Here is a 26,323-nt window from a genome sequence, read left to right as displayed (position 1 = left end):
CTTGTGTGCAGCAAGATGCCCTCTGTTGAAGATCCAAAGGCATGCTTCAGGAGGAGTGCGAAGAAGATCCCAAACAATGTCAGAGCAAGCACGCATCCTTGTTTGACGCCGCTCCTGATTCTGAAAGCATCTGATAACGCATTATCAGATGCTATTCACCTAAGCAGATTTTCAATATAGGGCCCAGGGACGGATAGCTCAGTGGTTTGAGCATTGGCCTGCTAAACCCAGGGTTGTGAGCTCAGTCCTTGAGGGTGCAATTTAGGGGTCTGCGGCAAATAGATTTAAAAAAAAAAAAAAACCTGTCAGGGATGGTGCTTGGCCCTGCCAAGAGGGCAGGGGACTGGACTCAATGATCTCTGAAGGTCCATTCCAGTTTTATGAGATGTGCGTCTCCACCTGTGTAGCTTAGTTGATTAGCAACAAGCAGGCAGTAATCTGTTACACTGTCTTCCAAAAAATTAATTATACAACATGAATTAAGTTAGTCATTCCTAATAAGCACTCATGTCCTTTGGGCAAATTGTCCAGTTCTTCTCGGTCACAAATTGCAAAGAGAATGGGGATGCCTAGTCTTAGGGAACATCTACACTGTAGCTAGAGGTATAATTCCAGGCTGCGTAGGTCCACTAGCTTTGGTGCCATTATATCCGTGACCCAAAAACTGCAGTGTGGCAGCAGTGATATGGATTAGCCACCTGAATACTTATTGAAGGCCTCATACATGACTTGAGCAGCTCTCCCATGCCACTATCCATCCCACTGCAGGTAAACAGTCGTAAGGTTGATTCGTTTGGGGAAACAGATGCTTACAACTCAAGTTTACAGCTTCAAATAGCATCTTGCAGTTCAGACGTTTAGGCAATCTTCTTCACCTTCCGCACGTAAAAAGAGATCCTCATGTTTCTAATGAGCATGCCGAAGGGGGAAGCGAGCTTGACAATATTCTTACATAACACAAAGAAGCAGTGTAAGATTAAAAGCAAGATGGGCTGCTCTATTCAGTTCCATACTTTTTTTTTCCCTGTGGAAGTAAACTATCCTCTACCCACAACCCTTTGACATTAAGAAATGAGCAAAGTGAAATTTATAGATTATATCAGATTAGATTATATAATTATTAAATAAACTGTTTCTAGAGCAGGTACGCCCAAAAGTTTTCCCAAAAAGAAAGTTCAACTAACTCTGTTCTATCTTGCTCATAAGACAAACAGTAAGGATCACTAGCATTCCAAGGTGATTCTTACCTGTCTCATCCTATGTTGACACCAACTTGTTCCCTGAGCTTTCAGTGAGCCCTTCTTCTAATAATCTTTGAACAAATTCTCCCTTTCCCCTAGATACAGAGTCAAACCTTCAGGGAAGGAAGACAGGGGTTAACTGGATACAAAAAAGGAAGAAGAGGTAGCACTCCACTACATCTCACCCATTTGAGCACCCTTCTTTAATGGCCAACATGACGGTGCCATGTGTACTCAACTACATCCTCCCATGACATGCACCCTAGATTCTCACTTTGAAGATAAGGAAGATGGGAGCTGCTGGGTACTCAGGTCACTTGAAAGTCAAGCCACTTATTTAGATGTCTAAATAAGGGGGAGGGATGGGGGAAGGAGTATAATTTTAGGCACGCAGATTTGAAAACTGTGGTCTAGTTTATTCTGGAGGAGAGCCAGCCTAGTAGCACAGCGGTGCTTTCTACTGTTTTGCAAGAAACATACTTTTGACCTTTGGTCCCTGTCTCCTGGTAGGGGGTGTGGGTGGGGTGGGGGTGGAATCACAGGTTAATATACTGCAGAAGCAAAGTGCTCATGATGAATGAGAGGCATTGCCTGACATTATTCAACAACAAACCTCAATAGCCAATTAAGAAGATGGATTGATGAAAACAGAAGGTACAGCTAAATCCTTCTTTTCTAGACGCACCCTAGAAAACAGTGTCTGGAGACAGACTACAGCTGTTAAGAAGAAAAAAAGGGAGACATCCGATATCTCTTACAAGGTTTTAAAAGGCATTCTATCACACACATGAAAAAAAAATGTCAAGTTACTATATGGCAGCACAGAATGATTATAATAAAACTGATGCTGCTGGATTGGCATAGAGATGGAGGAACCATGCGCACAAAGATTAGGAAACATCAGCTACTGAGACACATAAAAGCTGACTGAAGTCCTGAATCTCCAGACTTAGGCAATGGGTAGAACAAATATTCTTACCAAGAAACAAACAAGGAAAGATCTTAAGAGCTCAAAGCAGCATGGATGGGTGCAAAAGAGATATTTTAATGCTCAAATCAATTATTGTGAAAGGGAAACCACCCCAGAAACTGAAGGCTTTGACAAATACCTGTGAAATTTTATTACAAGGACAAATCCCACAATCAATAAACCACAGAGTATTACTGCACTCTCTGCATGACAGCATAGAGCCTCCTGGGCCAAAATGCTGAGGGAACTGAAGCACAGAGAGACACACTGAAAATAATCAGCTTAGGTGACTAAATATTATTCATAACAGGGGACAGAGTGGAAGTCACATGTGAAGAGGTTTTCAATACATCAAAAACAGCTTTTATCTTGCTGGTGGCTTCTCACTTAATTATTGTCACTCCCCTCGAAAATACATAGCACATAACATTTTCATTGTCAGAGTACAGTACTACAATTAATGTTCACAGAATCTCTCTAAGGAAGGTAAGAAACAATATCTTAATTTTGCAACAGGAGAAAATGAGAGAGAGAGAGAGACTTTCAAAGCACCAGAACAAGACAGCCTAGGACAAGATTAAAACTCAGGAGTTCTTAAACTCATACTCAAACCATTACAGGCCTTGTTTCTCTCTTAGAAGTGAACACTACCAATGAACAAAAAAACCCACACACTACCATCTTGCCTTTGTGTAGTGTAAAAAAAACTTTTAAAATGTGGATTTCAAAAGTGTTAAAACTTTACCCTGAAATCTACAGATCTTCCCGAGAAATAAAAATGTGGATCCCACTTCTGAGCTCTTTGATGCAGAGGTTATTATTTTCCAAATACTTGTGCACTAACCAACATAACAGAGACTCAACATAGTTCATCTCTGTGCTACCACAAAGTATGCTAAACAAAAATGGAGGGGGGAAATATACATTTAGTTTTTTGCTTGAATAAACAATCCCAATACTGAAGAAAATTCTGCTTTAAAATATATTTATGTTTAGCCCTATGGCTTCATAAGCTTCTTGGCGGGTGGGGAAGCAAAAAGAGAGAAACCAGAGAGCAAGTGTGGAAAACTGACACACTTTTTTGTTTTTAATCAGGGGATGGAGTTGGAATTGCCTATATAAGACAAAGCCCCTATATCAGGACATCTGGCCACCCTAATCTGTTTGAAAACAGAACACTGTAAAAAAAGTTAGCACACAATCCTTAGTTGCCCAGAATCTGCACAAAAGAATCACTGCTGCCAACAATCTTATGAAAGGAATAGATAAACAGATTTAAACCAAGAGGAAGTGGGTTTACTGAAAACATTACATTACCAATGTACATGGAGGTAATAGCCAAGTGTCAATACTTCCCTCTGCTGGATACAATCAACCCTACTTCAGAATTGGCATTTTAGGGACCAGCTCAGAGGGAAAAAGTCCTCTAAATAAATTACTAACAGAAAATGGAGATTTCCCTTTAAACCAAACTGACACCCTTCTTTTGTAGCACAGGTGTGCCTTCACTAGAAAATGAGATTGCATTTAAAACACAACTTTTAACCACGGAGGAAAGTGACACAAAAATCCCAGCACACAAGAATAAAATATGTGTCACCATATCTGCTACTCCTCAGGTAAACCCTGGTCCATGTAGAACATACTCAGGGATCGATGAGGATGACTTGAAGATAGGCATAAATTGTCTTTGTTTATACTGACCAGTCAGCAGGGTGTCAATTAACTCAAGTTTAAAGCTGATAAAATATCCTAGTTAAAACAAACCAAAAGAAAAGGAGGATAAATAAGATTCTGATTGCTAAGGCTTTTGAAAGGGACTCAGGCTAGGTTGGCTTCTATTCCTAACTCTGCCCATCTCCTTGTGTGACCTCTCTGAGCCTCAGATCCCAACCACCAAAATGGGGATATTAAAACTTGCCTTTTTTTTTTTTTTTAAAAGAAAATCAAGATGCTCAGATATTGTGGAGATGAGCAACACAGAAAAGCCTATAAAATATTTTGATATGCCAGGTCTCCTGTGTGGCTGAGGGTTAGACAAAGCTCATGGCACGTGTGCAGAAACTGCGTATACTTTCAACACAAATTCTCTTTCTGAACAGCACAAATTCATTATATTAAGCAGTTCAATTCTTCCTTCACCCCCAGCTGTAAATGAAACACTATAATAAAAATCAAAATACACCAGGGGCATCATATGCACTGTAAAGCAAAAATCAAAACACCAAAGGTTATTACAACTAATCTTTTTCCAATCCTCTCCTCCTCTAACTTTAACTCAACAGTTAAAAATGGCACAATCCAAGAGTATTTAGTTCCACAGCATGAGCTGTCCAGTGCATGCAGAATTCTAGGGTTAGAATAATACAGTGAGCCAACTGGCTCAACACTTATGGTGCTTGATAATACGGGAATAGTGATCCAGTCATACTGCAACAGTTAAGGACCTGTCAGCATTTCTACAGAGACACCAGTTTCTGAGGCATCTACAATTCAATCATAAAAACATGTTCCAGTTTAAAACCTGGCATGCGGGCCTGAATACACAGGAACATTTTTTGTTGTTGTTGTTGATACATTCTGTACACAATTCAAAACTTAAATAAGTTTTTCCCAAGGATTTTAAAAAGCCAATATGCATTTTCAGTGTAAAAGCTCTCATCACATTGCAGAAATGGCTTTACTGATATCTTCCTTTCCCACTACTAATTATAACAACAAATAAATTGTAATGACAAATTAATGGCACGCACAGATCAAAAAATACAATCCCTGTGTAATCCATGTCCAAAGGTACCTTGGAACACAAGCAGTCACATCACAATGGGTATCGCTATCTTTCGTGAAGCATTTTATCAAGGAGAACAAACTATAATCAACCCCCACTTTACATATGAGAAAACAGGTGCAGAAAGGTGAAGTGATTTGGCCAGCAAGAAAGTGAATCAACAGCATAGCCAGAATTAAAAACACAGGGATCTAGATTCTCCATTCCGCACCTTAAACATGCATACCAGACTGTAAGGTCTTCTTCATGGGCACTGCCTCTGTAGTTTGAATAATGAAAATGCAAAAAACCGTGAAGAGCAATTTTTGAGAAGAAAAGCATTGTGTAAATTCACTAGGCTGACTACACATGAAAAAGACAGGCCATATTTTGAACTGAGACATGACCAGGTTCCATTAAATTAGATGATTAATAACTACAGAGAAATATGGTTGCAGATTCGTTGTTTGTGCTACTATAACTAAAATAGTTTTGTTCATTCCTCTCTCCAGAGGTATTAATGCTAAGCAATCTAAAGCCTGTTTTGTACAAGTATTTAAGAAAAGCTACTGAGCATTACTAGATTCCTATTCATTCAAGGATGCATTTCAGAACTTCTGTAAACCCTTCACGAACCACCTTCTCTTTGGTCACACCCACTGTGATTTACATATCCAAACTCTGCCTCCCCAAACCTTGCACAAAAACCTTCTCCTCTCCTTGCAGCTCATAAGGGCACCTCCACCCTATCACTTCCCTTCTCTTTATTCAAATTTCATTTCCATAATATTATCTTCTCCCTCAGATAAATATGAACTGTGCATGTCTCATACCTCTTAAAAGTCAGACTAGTTAGTTTGGTAGCTTCGGAATGTATGTAGACTGGCTAAAGTTGAGAATTCTTGGCCTTCAGAGAGTGTTCCATAATGTTAAAAAAAAATCTGTACATGAGCAACTATAAAAATAAAATACTACAGCACTTAAATAAATGCTAAAAGCCTAGATGCAGCAAAATGTAGCATTTTGGACCTTTGTTGCAGAAGAATACAGTGTTGCTAAACAATCTCTCACTCACAGAGAGAGAGAGAGAGAGAGAGAGAGACAGACAGACAGACCGCAGCTGAAAAGTAAAAACCTTCAATCTGTTCATTCTGACTTCCTGAAACATTTCAGAATGAAAATAGAGGTGCTCAGTGAACTAGGACAAACTGGAAGGGCCTGTGGTGAGGCACGCTTGCAAGAACTATAAAAATCAATATTTATCATTTGGGGTGCATCTACACTTGCATTCCTCTTTCAAAAGAGGTATGCAAATGAAGTAAATCGAAAATGCAAAAGAGGCATAAATTTGTGTATTTAGCACCTCATTTGTATATTTTAATTTCAAAAGAGCTTCTTTCAAAAGAAGAAATCCAGTGTAGATGCTTCTCTTTCAAAAGTAAACCCCATCTTCAAAAGAATCCTTCTTCCCATAAGAGTGATTTTTATAAAGCGAAGAAGGATTCTTTCAAAGATGGGGTTTACTTTTGAAAGAGCAGAGTCTACACTGGATTTCTTCTTTCTAAAGAAGCTCTTTTGAAATCAATATGCAAATGTGGTACCAAATACGCAAATTTATACCTGATTTGCATTTTTCATTTACTTCATTTGCACACCTCTTTCGGAAGAGGAATGCAAGCGTAGATGTGCCCTCGATGTCTAAAAGAGAATGCTACTTCCAGCCCAGCCCTGCCATTCCTTAGCTCTAACTCACTCCTGATCAGGATAGCCAGAGCTTTTAACAAGCTTAGGAAGCACAAGGAAGAGATAAGCAATCATCACCTTTCTTTTCATCAGCCTCATACATTTGCCCTATCAAGAGTTAAATAAGGTTGTTTGCATAACTGGGCTACACAGAGCTAACAGTTTGAACAGAACAAAAATTAGGAGAGGACTCCCTCTGCTGTTCAAACAGGCAAGTGCTGAAAAAGAATTGAATGAAATGATATTTTTCTGAGATGCCTTTCTATAACAGATGCAGAAAGATATATGAGGAAAGCCCTAAGCACTACATGCTCCCCTTTGTCCTTTAATGAAAGGCATAAATCTCTAAGACAGAAAACATATAGCCACACATCATGCTGTATTCCACAGAGAAGTCAGAGTGAGGGTTGGCTTGAAACTCCTGTAAGCCAATGGGGAGACAGCCAGATAGCTAGAACGGGTACCTTTCAACATGCCCATCTTGTCCTCAATCCACTGCACCTCCACCCACACTCGCCATGATCCCTGCACTTCTGTGCCAAGAAACGGTAAATTTACACTGATCATTCTGAAAATATAAAAGGAGAAAAATACTAATCTGTTAAAATGTCTGATAGAGTTTGATTTTAAGTTCGTCCATCATTGCAATTCCTTATCAAAAGCATGCAAATAATAAGTTACAAACATATAATACATAGAAATTTTGGTGCTCAGAGCATAAACCAATCACTGGACTGCTGGAGGTTAGGAATAAACTTACCCCAGGCATGTTGTTCTATAGTTGTCCCTTGCAGTTTCCTGACCCTGCCTAATGTCAAAAAAAAAAAAAAAAAAACAACCACAAACCCAACCCACAAAGCTAGATATGCCATGGGTCCAATCATGCATAACAATTTCTATATTAAGAGGTATTTGCTCTTCCTATCCAGTTCAAATTTCCAATAATTGACATCTATTCTAGAGGTTAATTTAAAATGAAGGAAGACGAAGCCTGAGTATCAAATTGCAACATGCCCTGGTTCTGGGCACCCCAACCCTTACTTGCTTTGACAATTAATTTTAACCTGTCATTTCAATGACTGCTGATATTACTGACCAAGAAAATTAATTTGCCATATTTAATTTAACGTAGTAAGATTAGCTTTTAACATCTGAAGCTAATCATCATACTTACAGACTGAGAGAAAAAAAAAATCAGTGCTTGCTTGCTTTGTAAAAGAAGCAGTGAGGGATAAAAAAAGGCATCTTCCAAAACACGGAAGGCTAATCCTAGTGAGGTAAATGGAAAGGAACATAATACCAAATTAAGTATAAAACCGTAATAAGGAAAGCCAAAAAAGATTTTGAGAAACAGCTAGCCAAAAGCTCAAAAACTAATAACAAAATGTTTTTTAAATACATTAGAAGCAGGAAGCCTGCTTAAAAAAAACAAAAAACAGTGGGTCCCGTAGATGATACATATACAAAAGGAGCAATCAAGGACAATTAAGTCATCATGGAGAGACTAAATGATTTTTTTGCTTCAGTCTTCACAGCTGAGGATGTTGGGGAGATTCCCAAACCTGCACCATTTTTTGTGGGAAATTAAACTGAGGAACTGTCCTGGATTGAAGTGTCATCAGAGGAGGTTTTGGAACAAATAGATAAACAATGTTAACAAATCACCAAGACTGGATGGCATTCATCCAAGGGTTCTGAAAGAACTCAAATGGGAAATTGCAAAACGATTAACACTAGTTTGTAAAAACTATCCTTTGGATCAGCTTCCGTACCTAATGACTGGAAGATAGCTGATGTCACACCAATATTTAAAAAGGGCTCTAAAGGTGACCCTGGCAATTACAGACCAGTAGGTCTAACATCAGTTCCGGGCAAATTAGTTGAAACAATAGTAAAGAATAAAATTGTCAGGCACATAAAAGAACATACATTAATGGACAAAAGTCAACTTGGTTTCTGCAGAGGGAAATCAGGCCTTACTAATCCGTTAGAGTTCTTTCAAGGGGTTAACAAACATGCAGACAGGGGAGATCCAGTGGAAAGCCTTTCCAGAAAACCTTTGACAAGGTACCTCAAAGGCTCTTATGTAAATTAAATTGTCATGGGATAAGAGGGAAGGTCCTTTCATGGATTGAGAACTGGTTAAAAGACAGAAAACAAAGGGTAGGCATAAATGGTAAATTTTCCGAATGGAGAGGGGTAACTAGTGGTCTCCCCCAAGGGTCAGTCCTAGGACCAATCCTGTTCAATTTATTCATCAATGATCTGGAGAAGGGGGGGAGCAGTGAGGTGGCAAAGTTTGCAGATGACACTAAACTGTTCAAGATAGCCAAGAAAAAGGCAGACTGTGAAGAACTCCAAAAAGATCTCACCAAACTGAGTGACTGGGCAACAAAATGGCAAATGAAATTTAATGTGGGTAAGTGTAAGGTAATGCACATTGGAAAAAATAACCCCAGCTATACTTAAAATACGATGGGGGCTAGTAAGAGGAAAGAGACCTTGGAGTCATCGTGGATAGTTCCTTGAAAACGCCCACGCAGTGTGCAGAGGCAGTCAAAAAGACAAATAGGATGTTAGGTATTATTAAAAAAGGGACAAAAAATAAGATAGGGAGTATCTTACTGCCCCTATATAAATCTATGGTATGCCCACATCTTGTATACTGTGTACAGATGTGGTCTCTTCACCTAAAAAGGATATCCTGACACTGGAAAAGATTCAGAAAAGGGGCAACTAAAATGACTAGGGGCTTGGAACAGGTCCTGCATAAGGAGAGGCTAAAAAGATTGGGACTTTTCAGTTTAGAAAAGAGGAGATTGAGGGGGGACATGACAGAAGTATATAAAATTACGACAGGTGTGGAGTGGGGGAATAAGGAGAAGTTATTTACTTGTGCCCATCATACAAGAACTAGAGGACACTAAATGAGATTAATGGGTACCAGGTTTAAAACTAATAAAAGAAAGTTCTTCTTCACTCAGCGCGTAATTAACCTGTGGAACTCCTTGCCAAAGGAGACTGTGAAGGCTAGAACTATAACAGAATTTAAGGAAGAGATAGATAAGTTCATGGAGGTTAGGTCCATAAAAGGCTATTAGCCAAGGGCAGAAACAGTGTCCCTGGCCTCTGATTGTCAGAGGCTGGAGATGGATGGCAGGAGACAAATTGCTTGATCATTGTCTTTGGTCCACCCCCTCTGGGGCACCAGCATTGGTCACTGTCAGCAGACAGGCCACTGGGCTGGATGGACCTTTAGTCTGACCCGGTATGGCCGTTCCTATGTTCAAAACAGGACTATTTTTAAAGCCTAAATAGTAAAAATATCATCTTCTTTTCTATTTCCCTATAATTAGCAGACCTATAATGGAAACTCTGGAAATGAATAAGCCTCAAGTACAGTATCTTGGAATAGGATAGTTTCTAGGTTGGTTGGAGAACAGGAGTGTGAACTATGATGAAAAAGGGTCTCCAGGTGCTAGGCAGCATGTCTTAGTTGCTACTTAGAGGATGACTGAATTGAATTGCAAAGCCCATACCAACTCCGAATAGGAGGCTGAAAATGAGATGACATCTACATGGAGGAGGATAGGGGCAGCAAGCAGCTCTATTAGCTCAGGCAATGCTTCTTCTGGTTGCCAGAAAGAAGACTGGAAAGCTGAAAGGACCTTTCACTTTCCCTGGGAAGGGACATAAAAAGAGTAGAGGGAATAACCATGCAGGAGTGGTGCGTGTAACTGAAGAAATCATTCTTGATGGGAATCCTGATTTCCTTTCATTGACCCAGAACTAATATCAAACTAAAGAAGCAAAACCCAAAACACACCCACGCTATTCCAGTGGTTGACACCTTCAAAGCAATGCAGAGGTAATAACTTAAGTAATAATCATTTAAATGTAACCATTGCTAGGGTATACACTCAAGACTAGACAAGGAATTAATGAGGATTCATTCTGCAGAACTCTCACCATATATTCATAACAGCTGTGGTACTTCAAATTCACACCAAAGAATCTAAACATACGTTACAGACAATTTTCATGGTGCATTCATAGTGCAGATAATTATCATCCACACTTTACAGCCACTTTACTGCCACAGGGGACAATCTAGATAAGGTGACCCAAAAACATTTGTTCTAACCCTCAGATCCTCACTGCTGTACCAGTTATAAACAGAAATCAGGGAAAGAAGATGGGAAAAGAAGGCAACCTTCCCAGCTCACTTTCAGCTCTAGATACTACTAGCCCTATTGGTTTAGAAAGGCACTGCTACAGCTTACTCCTACATGGCTAATTCTTGTTCAGTAAAACCCCTATATACTTGATTTCAATGTACGTGTTACTTAGATTAACGTGAGCTGAAATCGTGAACGGTGGGGAGCCAGGAACCAGGGGGCTCCTGGCTCCCCACGGCCTGCAGGAGCCAGGAAACTGACCAACCCTATGGCTCCATTCCTGCTCCCCTGGCCAGCTTCCTGGCTCCAAGGAATGTCAGGAAGCTGGGAACCAGGCAGCAGCGTGGCTCCCAGCTCCCACAAGGAGGGGGGCCGGAAGCCAGGTTGCTTCCTGGTTCATAGCTCCCCACCAGGCCTGGGAACTGGCAAACTGACCAGCACAACAATGTTGGTTAGTTTCCCAGCTTCTCCAACTTGCACAAAATTCAACTTACACGTGGCTGCCCGGGAATGCAACCTACACATAAGCCAAGGGGTTATCATACCAGTTTAGAACTTTTACAGCCTGTGTAACTGCATCCATATCTGGATTGTACTTTCATAACTATGTTGAGTTTTTTTTATTGTTTGAACCAAAACTCTAACCAAAATAGTTTTACAGTTCCAAAAACTACACTGATCAGACTTTATCAAATGAATCCTTTCAGTAATATACTTATCAGTAGTAATAAAACGCACCTGAAGCATTATCATTTAATCAGTGACAAACTGCAAAGCCACTTAAATCATCATTTTATAAAAGTAAATCTTTTTTTCCTGCAACAGGAAATCTGACTGCTACAAAACACACAAAATCAAAAATCATCATGCGGAAATTGTTAAAATACAAAAGATCTTTTCAGAAGGCTAATAAAAGTGATGCAACTAAACTTCCAGCAACAATTAAAGGCCAGAGCAAAAGCATTCCTTAACTATTTGTCTACTTTTCACAACTGCCGTTATAATTATCCTCTAAAACTCCTAATCCATAGCAATCTCACCAGCATTTATGGAATGTTTACCATGGTTTCTCAAGGTATCTCTGTTTAAACTAAGTGTCATTTCACATTATGCTTATAAAGCAACAACATATTGCTCACCCACCAATGCAACAGGGAAAACAATAGTAACTTGCATCCTTCTTTCCCTGATTTCTTAATATGGTTAAGATAAATAAAAAAAACACTGCATCCAGAGCAACTTCTGCCTCCAGTACCAAAATGAATTGCTCTAACACTGAAGGATTTGACGATAGTGAGAAGCTCTAGTTCTGTAAAGCCGATACAGCTGAAACAGGCCTATGGTCTGTTCCCTTGTCAGTCAGTCCAGGATTCTTCCTCACAATGCACTTTTAGTAGTTTGCTCTAGAATTAAGTAAATGCCTGTGAGGTAATGAAGGTGTTTTTCCCCCTCCAAAATTCATTTCTTCCTTTTCTTTATTTCATTATGATATACTCAACCCCCTGAACTTTCTAAGCTATTGTACTGTTCCTCATCACCCCCTCCTTTGTTAGTTCAATAACCAGTTGAGTATTACCTTAATTCTAGATTGTGAGGCCTCAGGAGCCTTTACGGGTTGTTGGCTCACACAAAGCCTACTCAGCAGCACTGCCTAAAAATAATAATTCCACTCCTTCTTTACTGTTCACATTCTGCACACAAATAAACCCTTGCATCCCCACAGAATAGCCATCTGGCCAAGCTATGCCTGAAATACTTCCTTAAATCTTTGCTAAAAAGGCAGCACCATCTCTTTGGTGCTCTCTTGTGAGCTCTCACCAGCATGTCTAGGGTTTTATACCTACTATGTATTTGAGAGCCTTTGTGCATCTGTCTGTCCGTCTATTCATCTCAGAATCTGTCTGTCCAGGAACAACTCCTAAATGGTGAAAGCTAGGGCCAAAAAAAGTTGGTATGCAGGACAGTGGGATGTGTGTTGAATGTGTCTGTTTCTCATCAAATGGAAAAGGAGGGCTCTGATACCAAGGAGTGCTTTATTCCAGAATGACCGGGGGCGAGGGGGAGGGGCAGCAAGCACTAGAGACAGATATACTGTGCTCCAAAATTACCTTAGCAGGGCAGCCTGGGAGAGCCGTGGAATAGCTGCCGACTGGGCGGCACAGCCCCCGCCACCCGGCGGAGAGGTTCCCGCTGCCCTGACCAGCCCAGGAAAGAAGTCCCCACCATGCCAACAGCACCAGAGAGCCACAGGCTGCAGCATGGCCTCCAGCACCACAGACTGGCCCCGGGGAGCAGCCCGCAGCCAGGCAGCACAGCCCGAGTCCTGCAACACCTCCCAAACTCTCCTCACCTCCCAACCCCTGCCCTGAACCCCTCCTAACCCCACAAACCTGACTCCTGCACCCCCTACACAGCCTAACCTCTGCCCTGAGCCTTCCACCAACACATCCTTAAGCCTCTACTCTGACTCCTGCAACACCACATCCCCAGCTCCCTGCCATGAAGGACCCAAGCAACACCGGGTAAATCTTCTACTATAGATAAACGTGAGAGAGAGAGGGGTTAACAATAAAGTATTTATACAGTAAGTTTCATCTATAGGCACCAACGTACTTTTCAGTTACAAAGGAGGATCAGTATCTGCTTCATTTTACAATTAAGGAAACTAGGGCCTGGAGACATGAAATGATTTGTTCAGAGTCATACAATTAATCCATAGCAAAATTGGAAACAGATCCCCAAGCATCTTCACTCTCAGTCCCACGTCCTATTCATTGGCTTATGATGTATCACTGGGAGGCAGGATGCACTGAAATCAGTTCTTGAAGTGGGTCTCAAGGTTCACAGGGAAGTACCATCAATATTATATCTGTTTATATCTGTCCTTCATGATTGGTGCCTTTGGGGATACAGCTTAATGTGCACTGGCATTTTCCCCCCCATCATATTGCATAGGACTCTTTTCAACATCTTTAAAATATATTTTTTCCACTCAGTATTTAGTTGATGTAGCCACAAGTTGCATTTTGTTGCAGGCTGTGACAGTTCAATCAAGAATACCATACCCGTGTAGCTGCAAAACCAACAAACAGTTCTGAGGCCTTTTATTTTCCTTTTTTAAAATCATGCCATTTACTGCCATGTAAAGACAAGAAGACTGCAATAACAGTCTCCAAAAGAGTAACAAGACATTCATTCTTCTCCCATTGTTTTCCACAGTCAAAAACTAACATTGTTTCGTATGCCATTAAAATAAAACAAAACAGAAAAATCAGGAAAAGTACTCTGACAACATTTCTTAATCATATCAATGTATTTGTTTCTCAAAAGCTGAGAGAGCACTCAAGAACTGTACAAACCGACTACCCTAACTGCTTACATTTTTTCTTGATTTCAAGATTGCTGATGTTTTCCAACGTACAATTCCTACTCGGATCCCCAAACCAAAGTCCACGAGCACGACTAAATTACCTGTGAAAACACCTCCTGGGCACCTCAATAAACCACTCCAGGGAAGCAATGCTGGAAAGCTACAGGTCATGAGAACTGTATCTAACACTTACCTTCAAAATGGAGGGAAAAGGTAAACTACTCTCTGCAACGTCGAGAAGTAAAATAAATTAGTTGAGTAATATGAATCACTGCAGCAATTACGTCCAAGGGCTGTCTCAGAAAAAAGGTAATATTTCTACAAGTTCCGAGACAGAACTGTTCACGTCTGTAAAAAAAGACTGCAAGGCTCCTGCTACCACCACAAGACATCAGTAACACGCTCCAGACCAAACTTGACTCTCCCTGCTCCAGTGAAAATCCTGCTTTACACCACATGAAATGACAGCAGAATTTGACCCCTTAACATGAAGTGGCAAATTAAATTGCAGATGTTTCTAATATAAACCAAAATTTGACCCACACCCTCTGCTATAAATAACCACAAATTTAACTCTATTCTGGTAGATTTACAATGGTGTATTACAATCACAATGACAAGTTATTGTACAAAGATTTTGATTTCAATTAGGCTATAGAACTGTGTTTCAATGTGGATATTTTTATGTTAAAATTTAAATGAGATAAGATCATGCTTGGCAAACTATTCTGATACGAAAGACCAGAGAGAAAAAAAAATAGGCCAACAGGAATATACACTCAATTGAAAAGCAAAGAGAAATCCTTAAAAAAAAAAAAAAAAAAAAAAACTACATAGGTGAATTGCTAAGGTGACTATTAAATAATAGCACAAGGATGAAGGGATAAACTGAGAAGGGATAATGCACAAATTGAGTTTCAGTGAACAAGAAACATAAAAGGCAATAAGAAGAGATTTCATAAATAGATTAGAAATCAGAGAAAAACTAAAGGACAGCATAGATCTGCTCATGGATTGGGTTGAGGTAGGAATGAGAGCCAACAATCTGCAACACTAAGAAGACTGAGCAGCTTAATGCCTATTTTGCTTTGGTCTTTGCTAAAAAGATTAAATTGTGAACAGACGTTTAACATAATAAATATATATATATATATATATATTAAGAGAGTTTGTGCATCTGTCTGCGAATCTGTCTGTTCAAGAACTTCCCGAAGAAGGTAAGAGCTAGGGCCACCCAATTTGGTATGCGGCTTCCTCCTATAACAAAGCAAGGTTAAGGTTTGGCTGTACCAGGACAATGGGATATATGTAGGATATGACTCTTTTGCATCCAATGGAAAGGGAGGGGTGTTAGAGGAGGAACAGTTATACTCAAGAATGACCCGGAGACAGGGCACCAAGTGCCCCAGTCCCAGGGAGCAGCTGCTGGACACAATGCAGCTCCCACTCCACCCTGGGGCCAGCCCCATCCCCTGGCAAAGCTGGGTAAGTCCTCTGGTATTAACAATAAGAAAGAAGAAACACAGAACAAGTTGCAAATTATTTAGAGATGTTAGATGCATTAAACTGACAAGACCTGATAAGTTTCACCTAGCATACTTAAATATCTGAAACAATCTCAGAACCACCAGCAATTCTCTTTTAGCATCCTTGGAGATAGGTGAATCTCAAAGGACTGGAAAAGGACAACCTCTCTTTATAAAAAGGAAACAAAGCGGATAGAGGGAACTGTAGATCTGACACCCTAACATTGATGCCTCTAAAGATATTAGAGCAAATAACTAAATAATTGATTTGAGATAGAGGATAACAAGATGATAAATGATAAGCGCCAAGAACAAATAATGCCAAACCAAACCAATGTCCTTATAGGTGGGGGGAGGGTTGGTGGCCTACTACATGAGGTGAAGCAGTGGAAATCCTGTCCTGATTTTAGTAAGGCTTATTACAAAGTTACACATGATACTCTCATAAGCAAACTAGGGCAATGTAGTACTTTCATTTAATGACAGTACAAGGTCGTTATACAACTGTTTGGAAGATTACTCAAAGAATAGTTATCAATTGTATGTCACCAAACTGGGAGCATGCATCTAACAGGGGCCCACAGAGGTCTGGCCTGGATCTAGGACTATGGAATATTTTCAGTATGATTTGGATAACAGTATGCTTGGAAAGTATGCTTATAAAATTTGCAGATGATAAACAGAGGGATTGCAAGCATTTTGGAGGACATGATAGGATTCAAAATGACAAACTGGAAAATTGATCTGAAAATAACAAGATGAAATTAAATAAAGACAAGGGCAAAGTACTACACTTTGGAAGAAAAAAGATCAAATGCACAACTACAAAATGTGGAATAACAGTTGTACTGCTTAAAAGGATATTGGGGTTAGAATTGATCACAAATAGAAAGTCAACAATGTGATGCAGTTGCAAAAGATACCAGTATATTCACAGTAATGTTGTATTTAAAAAACACTGGAAGAAATCTTCCACTCTACTCAGCACTAGTGAGGTCTCTGCCAGAGTCCTGTGTCCAGTTTTATATGCCACCCTTAAAATTGTGGACAAACTGGAGGGTCCAAAGGAGAGCAACAAAATGATCAAATGTTTAGAAAAACATGATGTATGAGTAAAGGTTACAAAAAACTGGGCAAGTTTAGCTTTGAGAAAAGGATGACCTGATAAACAGTTTCCAAATATGATAAAGTTGTTGTCGAGAGAACAGTGATCATCTGTTTCCATATCCACTGAAGAACAAGAAGAAAATCGACGATCTGCAGCAAGGCAGATTTAAATTAGATACTAAGAAAAACTTTCTAACTACATTAGAATCTCAGAGTTATGAACATCAGTGTTACAAACTAACCAATCATCCACGTATCTCATTTGGAACGGGAAGTACAGCATCAGGCATAAATAGAGGGACCCGACCCCCCTAACCCCACCCCCTCAAAAAAAGGCACAGTGGATGAGGGCTATACCAGGGATACATAGTAATACCACATGAAAATAAAGGCACTTAGAGAAGCATACCCCAGGACAAGGCTGGTCTAAGCCAAAGACATGAGAGGCTGACTACATGCACCCATAACCAGCCAGAACATTTTTATCTCATGAGATATTGGAATTCTTGGCTAGGGTCCCAATCTGCTACAGAGACAGTGGAATAGCTACACACATTGCATCACTCCTTGAGTGATTCAACCCCTGGCAGTAAGGATGTGCTCCATCACCCACAGTCACCAAGTGGGGACATACAAATGACATTTGTTAAATCAGAATCTCAAAAGTCAAATTAAATAAAATTGACTTGATTTTCTAGTGCACACATCTGCTTAATTCTTAGTATCCCAGGGATGTTTTCCCCCCCGCCAGACTCAAACATTCACACATAAATAACATATGTATCTGCAATTATAACTCCATCCTTGTGAAGGTTTTGATCATGCTACTTGATATCTATTACTGACCTTTTTGCAAGGGCACTTATAGTCCCCATCAGGGCGTGCGCAAAATGGAGGAGACAGGCCCTCATTGGGTATGTGTGAAATTTTGTAAGAGGGAGCACAGCATGACTGGCTGTTGGGTCTCAGGCTCATCCATCTCATTCAAAATGTTGAAATATGTTACTGTTTTTATGTAAGTGTATTCACATTTATACCAATCAATATTCAACAGACTTATTTTCTTACATGTGCCAAAAGGCATTTTTCATATAAACATAAGCAAAATTTACATCAGTTTGGATTGCATTAGACAGGTTGGGGGGCCTGCTAATTGCAGGGATGAAAAGTGGGGCCAACATAAAGTTTGCTCAATGCTGGTCCATACAACAGAGAGCCATTGCCTTTTCAGTTCCTACTGAATTATGCATTTAGCTAGAAGAATCATTTCTAGTTGAGTCTTTACTCAGCTTTTGTATAAATAAAAACAAAAACACAACAAAGCTTCATGCTTTCCAGCAATGGGATACTGACTGTTACAATAAAGATACTGAAAATGTTACACATAAACAAGTTGTGAAAGAGACAACATGGTTTTATTTCTTGAAGGATAATACTCATTATAAATTGTCATAACTTATTATGAAAAAGCAAACAAATTCCATAGAAGAGTTCCTTTCGGTCTAAAACAACAAATCAACAGAATGTTGTTACTGCAGACTATTGCATTGTATACCCTGCAACACTAATTCATGGGTTAGTGTGCTACAGATTCCTTTGACTGCCTCTTATCTCCCTCATCCCTTTCTCCTCTAAGGAACATACTCCAGAGGTCTCACTAAAACTGATCTGCAGAATAGCTGCACTTTTGAAAGTAAGCTAATGTGGATTTTTTTGTACCAAGAGTGGATTTCAGATTCACACGTTAGTCAGTGGTGACCATAACAAACAGGCTCAGGAACATTCTGCTCCAAGCAAAACCAACATCCTGGTGCCCAACAAATGCTATTTTATAATCTCATAGCTAGAACTTTAGATTACTTTAATCAAAGACATTAAGGCAGCCTATTAAGCACAACTATGGCAATCTTTTCAAATGTGTGACTGCAATATGTACTTCTATAAACAACTGATCAGAAATTTTCTCATAAGTATGTAAACATTAAAGGAGACAACCTAGCGAGAAATATATTGTGAATGTTCCATAGAAGATAAATTTAAAGGAAATAGTCAAGAACTAGTTTCCTTGAAATATGGAGATATACATACAGGAAAAGTCTGTAGAACTCACTGTCATAAGATGTTGTGAAAGCTAAAACTATAACTGAGCGCAAAAGAATTAGACTTACAAACTCCATGAACCTATCAGTAGATTCAGGAATGCCTGGAATGCAACCCCATGCTCTGGGTGTCCCTAAGCCTCTGACTTGTAGATGCTTAGGCTGAGTGATTGGGCAATGGACCACTTGATGACTGCCTGGTTTTGTTCATTCTCTCTGAATCATCTGGCAGTGGCTGCTGTCGGAAGATAATATACTGTGCTAGATGTGCCTATTGGCCTGATGCAGTATAGCCATTTTAACGTCCTTATCAGTGACAATATTTAGTATAGTCATTATCAGTTTCCATACAGGGGCCTAAGACTGAACTGGCTTGGCAAATGAACTAACTTCTCATTTGACTATGCTAATCTATGCCTGGTATTATTATAATTCGTCCCAGACCCAGCCGCCACAGCATCACGTTCAATTCTCCACCCAATTCTAGTGCTTGTGAGCCACTACAGAAACTAAATTCTCTGACTCTTCTCGGAATACTGCAATTCATCCCCACCGCCTGGTCCACATAGGGTTTGATCAAACAAACAAGTTGTAGAGACGGGTTGAGAGGAACAAGGAAAGTACAAAGAATACACACCTATGGAAAGATCTAGTTACAGATGGGACGGGGACTGAAAGAATCCCTAAGCAACACAGGATTACCCAGGTTTCTAGACATGGTCACTTTAGGTCAGAGAGCTATGGCACATTGAGAGTAAGCAGTGATGGAGCTTGCATCAGCGCTGCCTATGTTCCGCACTTGGGTGGAGAAAGGACTTCAATTTCCATGGCTGTCAAAAGGCATCTTTCACTTACACTACTTTAACTCAGAAAAGCTATCAAACATCCCTTATCAGCTTCCCCTCTCTCTCCCAGATCTCCATGCAATATGAAAGTCCTGTTTTAAAAAGCATATTAATAATATCAAGTTCTAAAGTTACATCATCATAACAAGGGGTAAGAGATGTTATACTGAAGATTCTTTTTGACATTCCGCAGTGCAGTAATTGTCTGTGAAGCCAGCATGCCAACTCAAAGTTTTTGATTTAGAATCCCTATATGCCATTACAAAACCAAGGGAAATTCTTCAGACTAAATTAGCATAAACAGTTCCTTCCAGCCTTAAAAAAAAGAATAATTAATTGCTTACCAACAGCATATTTTATATATATTCACATCACCTGAAAGTGAGAACTATTATCAAAATAGCAAATTTTCTTTACACAAGAATAGTTGTGCTTACATTAATGTGGAAGAAGAGCTGACAAAACATTCTGTGATGTGGCCAAAAACACATAATTACTCCCATACTCCTGCTCGGATATACATTTTGTGTTTTTTCCTCTCCATTAGGTGAATCTGAAAATCTATTACAGACACTTCACTTTAATGATTGTTTCTTCTAACTTTAAATTTTGCTAAGTTACAAAACACTCCTCAGGGGGTTGACAGAGTATGTATTGGTTTGCAAAAGAAGCTTAATCTATTGGTTCTTTTATATTTTGTGAAATGAAGCGATCTGGTCTGGATAGGCTTGTCAATGTATGCTGGTATTCCAACTGAGAAGTGTAAATATTATTCTGATACACACCTACAGCTTTAGGAAAAATGCTTTTAAAAATGTGAATAAAATCTGACAAGAAAATATTATTTTGCATTTTTAATCCCAAAGTTTGCAGGATATTTTAAAGGTATGGATCTTGTACAATATGATTTATTTCCTCCTTCATGTCAAACAATGTACAACCATTCTACATTAGTGCCCATATTATACAATCTAAACTGAACATTTGACTTTTCATCCATCCTATGCAAAGAATAAATAAATTAATTTAAAAAATGGAAAAGTCTGTCGCAGCTTCTTAACTTACTGGTCTGGTCACTTGTACTAAACTAAGTATTTGCATGTGGCAGCAACTAGCTCCATACAAGGACCCTGCCAACAAGAGATACAGGATGTACACTGCAGATTATGTGGTTTGTACAGTAATCACCTGTTATCGTTACCATTAAAGCACACTAAAGAGAACAAAATTATAGACAGATTTACAAATAAAGAAGAAATCAAATAAAATGCCAGAATAACACAATGGGGCTTTTGAGAGCAAAGGGTTTCTACTTACCTACAACGTAATTTCCTCCATGGTCATGGTTTAAATTCAATTTGCTGGAGCAGACTTTGCTTCAGTAACCATCATGACAGTTTACTACCCTGTTTGTTCTTGAACAGGGGTGGCCAAAAGGAGCCTGCAGGACAGATGCAGTTCACCAGGGTTTTGCTTTGTTTGCCTGCTTACCCACAGGTATGACTGTTCATGCCTCCCATTGGCTGTGGTTCACTGCTTCCAGTAAATGGGAGCTGCAGGAAGTGGCACAGGCCAGGCAACTGCTTTCTGAAGCTTCCATTGGCCAGGGATAGTGAACTGGTACCAAAGAGAGCTACAAGTGTCTTTACCTGCAGACACTCAGGTAAAAAAAGCATCTGGTGTCCCACCAGGACTAACCCTGGTGAACTGCATCCAGTCCTGGGGCTGCTTATTGCCCACCCCATTCTAGATAAACTGAGTAATATTTATATGTATGTGTTTATGCTTGGCTGGTTGAAAAAATGTCTTATTTAAGAATCTCAGTCCTAGGAAAATTGATGGCAAATTCAGCACAGATGGAGCTAAGAACAATAATGCAACTATAGACTCCATTCCAGTTTGTTCACTACACTGTTTTGTTACCACTTAATATTGCTGGGCTCTGATTAGGCAAGACTGCAATGGAGACTAGACACTTCAATGACTTGCAGAATCTGAAAAGCTGCTTACACTGTCAGCAGGATTGAACCCAACAGCAACTTGTAATCCTCAAACATGCCATCCTAAAATTCAATCTTTAGTACAGTAAGGTCTCGATATTCGAGAGTGCAACATTTGCAAATTCAATTATTTGCGAATGCTGCTTTCCCAGAGCTGGAGGGGAGAGCTGGCAGCCACCACTTCCCCAGGGGTTCCAGGGCCCCCATATTCGCGAAAAATCAACATTTGCAAGGATTCTGAACACAGAACGCTACTGTACTTCTTTAATGGACTGTAAAATAATTACTGTGATTGGCTGTACTCTGCCATCATCATATTCTGTGAAGTGAAATGACAGAAAGAGGTACTTAGGTACTCAGATCCTTCACTACTCTTTCATGTAATGTTTTCAGTAAGAAAAGGACATTGCTTCTTGAGCGCCACATTTTATGTCATTCTACATGGCTTATATTTCCAGTTTTATATTTCCAGTTAAACAAACCCTATTTTATTTTTGGGTTAATATACTGCAATAACTACTGACACAGCATAAGCAATTAACTACAGGGGGGAAAATAATGGGCATAAGCACAGTGTATTGATATGAGGAAGGAAAGAGGAGAGCCCGCACTGTGGGTAGTGCTCACAGTCCTTTTCACAAAACTGTGAATTCACCATATTGAACTTCAGACGTACTATGTGTTTCATTTCTGCTGCTGCTTGCTTCCAACATAACTATATAGTCAATATCAACAGCAAAAATCCTGCATCTGACAAAGTGCATTCTACCCATCAACGCTCAAATAAATTTGTTAGTCTTTAAGGTACCACAGGACTCCTTCTTGTTTTTAGAGGTATTGACTAACACCATTATCCCTCTGAGACCACACTGCCTAGAAAAACCAGGCTAAGACTCAGGTTTAAGATCAAACCCCATATTTTACACACAGATCCTTCTGATACGTGCTAGAAACCTCTCAGAACTCAGGCCTGCAAAACCACTCAGAGACATGGGTCCAAGACCCACTAAGACATAGATCAAGCCCAATTGTTTTGCAGATTCAGATTTACTATGAAGTGTAGACATAACTATACAGTCCTCGTTTTCATAGCCAAATAAACTGTTAGTCCCCTTTTAACGAAGCCTGACCAGAAAACCTTTCACTATTAAGAAAACAAATTCATTAAGTGTATCGAGTATCAGAGAGATAGCTGTGTTAGTCTGTATCTTCAAAAAGTCCTGTGGCACCTTATAGACTAACATATTTTGGAGCATAAGCTTTCGTGGGCAAAGACCACTCATTCATCTGACCAACTGGGTCATTGCCCACGAAAGCTTATGCTCCAAAATACTGGTTAGTTTATAAGGTGCCACAGGACTTCTTGTTGTCTTAACTGTATCTCTACATATCCTTTGTAAAAGTGCTTTGAGAGCTACTGATGGAACATGCATAAGAGATAAATATTAAATTATATTTTTATAGGGCAAAGCAGTTGCAGAGCACCAGCCAAAAAGCACAGTGGAGGGAGAGCAAATACTTAGTTCCTGTTCCTCTGAAGCACATGAGAATGATGACTGGTGACCACTCCCACCAGTTGCTCCACGTGTTTACCTCCAAATGCCACCTGTTTCAAAGGCCTTTTAGAAAGAGCATCTGACCAAGCAGCTCTTTGCCCACGAAAGCTTTTGCTCCAAAATATCTGTTAGCCTATAAAGGTACCACAAGACTTCTTGTTGTTCTCAAGTATCAATAGCGTCTAGTGCTCAGACCTGCCAATGCACAGAGGAAGACCAGAAGCGCTCAACTCAAGCAGAGCGTACACTTCATACGCTTAATAAAGCCAGCCCTCTACAGGCGAAGCCTCCCTCCCCTCAGTCATCTGTATTTAAATGGAGAGCGTCCGTGGCAGCCACTATTTCTGTGCAATAGTCTCTGTTTACAACGCCTCCTGGGGAAGGAGTGGAACATATTGGACGTTTTGTTTGCAACCAAGAGGAAATGTCCTCCCCCCACCCCCGCGTGAGGGAGTGGGAGGAAGGAAGGAGCAAGGGGGCAGGCACGGGAATGAGAAAGAGAAGGGAAAGGGGTGAAGAGGGCGGGAACTGGAGGGGAATGGGGAGACCAGTGAAGAGGCTGCTGCAAGGCCAGCAAAGGGAGGCGCCAGCTCCCCACGTGGCAGGCAAGTACCTGGGCTGTTGCTGCCGCTGCTACTGTGTGGTCCGAACTGAGGCTCCCACCAGGGCTCGTCCAACGCGTCCCCCATATCCCAGCCGCACCGCAGGCCACGCCGCTGCCTTAGACTGGGAAGAACCACGCACCAGCTCCAAGGCGCCGCTGCCGGCTGCTGGTGCCGCCTTCTCCCGACAGAGACACGCCCCCTTCCCCGGGCCAGGGGGCGGGCGCGCGGGCGGGCTGCGAGACGCGCGCGTGCAGTAGAGGGCGCTGCTGCCGCTGCCAGGTGGGCAGGGGAGCCTGTGCACGGGGTGACGGGGGCTGCCGGCAGAAGAGAAAACCCCTCGTGAGACGGTCCTTTTAACCGCCTTGAAATCCAGTAGGGAGGGAGCCACCAGCACGTTTCGTCCCCGCTTTTTTTTTCCAAAGGGAAAAGGGCACAAATGCCAACGTGTGTATCAGAGAGGTGGCCTTGTTAGTCTGCAGCTTCGAGAACAGCAAGAAGTCCTGTGGCACCCTATAGACTAATAGATATTTTGGAGCATAAGCTTTTGTGGGCAAAGACCCGCTTCATCAGATGCATGAGTGGGGGGTGGTTTCAGAGGGGTATTTAAAGAGTGGGGTCCCAGTAAGAGGGGGGCCAGAGCCGGCAAGGTCTATTCAGCAAGGTGGACATGGCCCAGTATCAATAGTAGGTATCAAATGAGGAAAAAACAAGTCAAATCAGATGGGATATGAGCTATTGTCAGAGTCTAATGGGGAGATCTTAACAAATGTGAATCGGGTCCCTGCCTTTAGTGTATGTACCTAGCCGGGCACACACGCATAGAGCTCGCAGGTTTAATGGTATGTTACAGAATGGACTTATTTATTTGCTATCCTTGGTTCACAGTAAATATTTATGAGTTACTGATTAGTGAATAGCAAGAAAAAAAACAAGGTGCTTATTTTTCCTGCACTGCAAACAATTTACAAGGAAGGAGAAAGGAGTGCAGCTAGCATGCAACTGTTGGTTATGTTGAAGTCAGATTTTAACTGTCTCTTTTTTTGGCCTATAACAAGCATAACCTCTTGCCTGAGAGGAAATTCTAAATATGTTAAAATGTATTGTAATCCCATAAACTTCCCCCCATTCACCTATAGAACATGGAAACTGCAAAGACTTAACAGAATATTTTGTAATTTTATTCACAATAGTGAATTTATAATTTCCTCTCAGGCAAGAGGCTATAGAGTATTATGAAGATGCTAGTTACCATTATGGGCCAAAAAAGACAGTTAAAATCTGACTTCCACATGGTTACATGCTAGCTGCAGCTCCTTTCTCCTTCCTTGCAAATTGTTTGCACCACAGGATATGAACAGAATATTTTGTATTTATTCCCAGTAGTTTTACTGAAGTCAAGAGTTCTTCAGTAAGACAATTCAGCTAAAAATTATTCTGGTTCCCTTGTACATAACTAGCTTCAAAAAATATTGAGGCATTTACACAAAATCTTGAAATACATTTAATAAATAATTTATGCAGTAACTATTGCAGTAGGAATTGCTCTGAAACTGTCTTCGCTTGTGACAATGTAATGCTATTTGGTCCTCAGTATGTAAATCTTCAGATTGCCTTGCAACATTACAGGACAGCATAATCTTGTCATGTATATGCAGTTTCTGGAATCAATTTAAAGTAGGCCCTACCTAGGGGAAAAAAGCGAGATCAGTATTAAGATTAACAATTCTACTTTAAATAGGTATAATACCAGTAACACATCCATGAGAATTAAAGGCTTGTCCTGCAAATATTTAGGTATGGACTTAACTTTACTACTCTTGAGTAGCCTTGTTGATATCAGTAACAGACAGAAAGCCATGCTAGTCTATATACTATCAAAACAAAAAAGCAGTAAAGTAGCACTTTAAAGACTAACCAAATAATGTATTAGGTGAGCTTTCATGGGACAGACCCACTTCTTCAGACCATACCCATACCAGAACAGACGCAATATTTAAGGCATAGAGAACCAAAAATAGTAATCAACATTGACAAATAAAAAAAAAATTATCAAGGTGAGCAAATCAGAGAGCAGAGGGGCGGTTGCTCTCTGATTTGCTCACCTTAATAATTTTGAATCTGTTTGGGTATGGCTATGGTCTGAAGAAGTGGGTCTGTCCCATGAAAGCTCACCTAATAAATTGTATTGTTAGTCTTTAAAGTGCTACTTTACTGCTTTTTTGTCTTGTTGATATCAGTAGGACTCCATTCAAAGTCCTAAAGCTAAGCACATGTGTAAGTGTTTTCAGGAATGAGGCCAAAGAACTCAAGGAGACA

General features: G+C 40.3%; 2 protein-coding genes across 8 annotated transcripts in view; one reads left to right on the top strand and one right to left on the bottom strand.

Moving 5' to 3' along the window:
* The window catches only part of FILIP1L (filamin A interacting protein 1 like), a 377,577-nt gene extending 356,482 nt beyond the window's left edge, over positions 1 to 21,095 (top strand). For all 6 annotated transcript variants that reach the window (XM_074999501.1, XM_074999495.1, XM_074999510.1 and 3 more), the window contains one exon: positions 14,298 to 21,095. In XM_074999501.1, the coding sequence (XP_074855602.1) occupies positions 14,298 to 14,486 (189 nt within the window). In that variant the 3' untranslated portion in view covers positions 14,487 to 21,095. The remainder of the gene's footprint in view (positions 1 to 14,297) is intronic.
* The window catches only part of CMSS1 (cms1 ribosomal small subunit homolog), a 422,380-nt gene extending 398,217 nt beyond the window's left edge, over positions 1 to 24,163 (bottom strand). The window contains exon 1 of one of the 2 annotated variants that reach the window (XM_074999555.1): positions 24,016 to 24,163. In XM_074999555.1, the coding sequence (XP_074855656.1) occupies positions 24,016 to 24,091 (76 nt within the window). In that variant the 5' untranslated portion in view covers positions 24,092 to 24,163. Of the gene's footprint in view, positions 1 to 7,185; positions 7,235 to 24,015 lie in introns of those variants that run through there. The other variant, XM_074999563.1, reaches the window with a different exon arrangement.
* Between the last annotated feature and the right edge of the window lie 2,160 nt (positions 24,164 to 26,323).

Source organism: Carettochelys insculpta, chromosome 1 (genome assembly GCF_033958435.1).
Source record: "Carettochelys insculpta isolate YL-2023 chromosome 1, ASM3395843v1, whole genome shotgun sequence".
Classification (NCBI taxonomy): domain Eukaryota; kingdom Metazoa; phylum Chordata; order Testudines; family Carettochelyidae; genus Carettochelys; species Carettochelys insculpta.
Note: the sequence above shows the minus strand (reverse complement) of the source record. Positions and strands in the feature narration are given on the sequence as shown.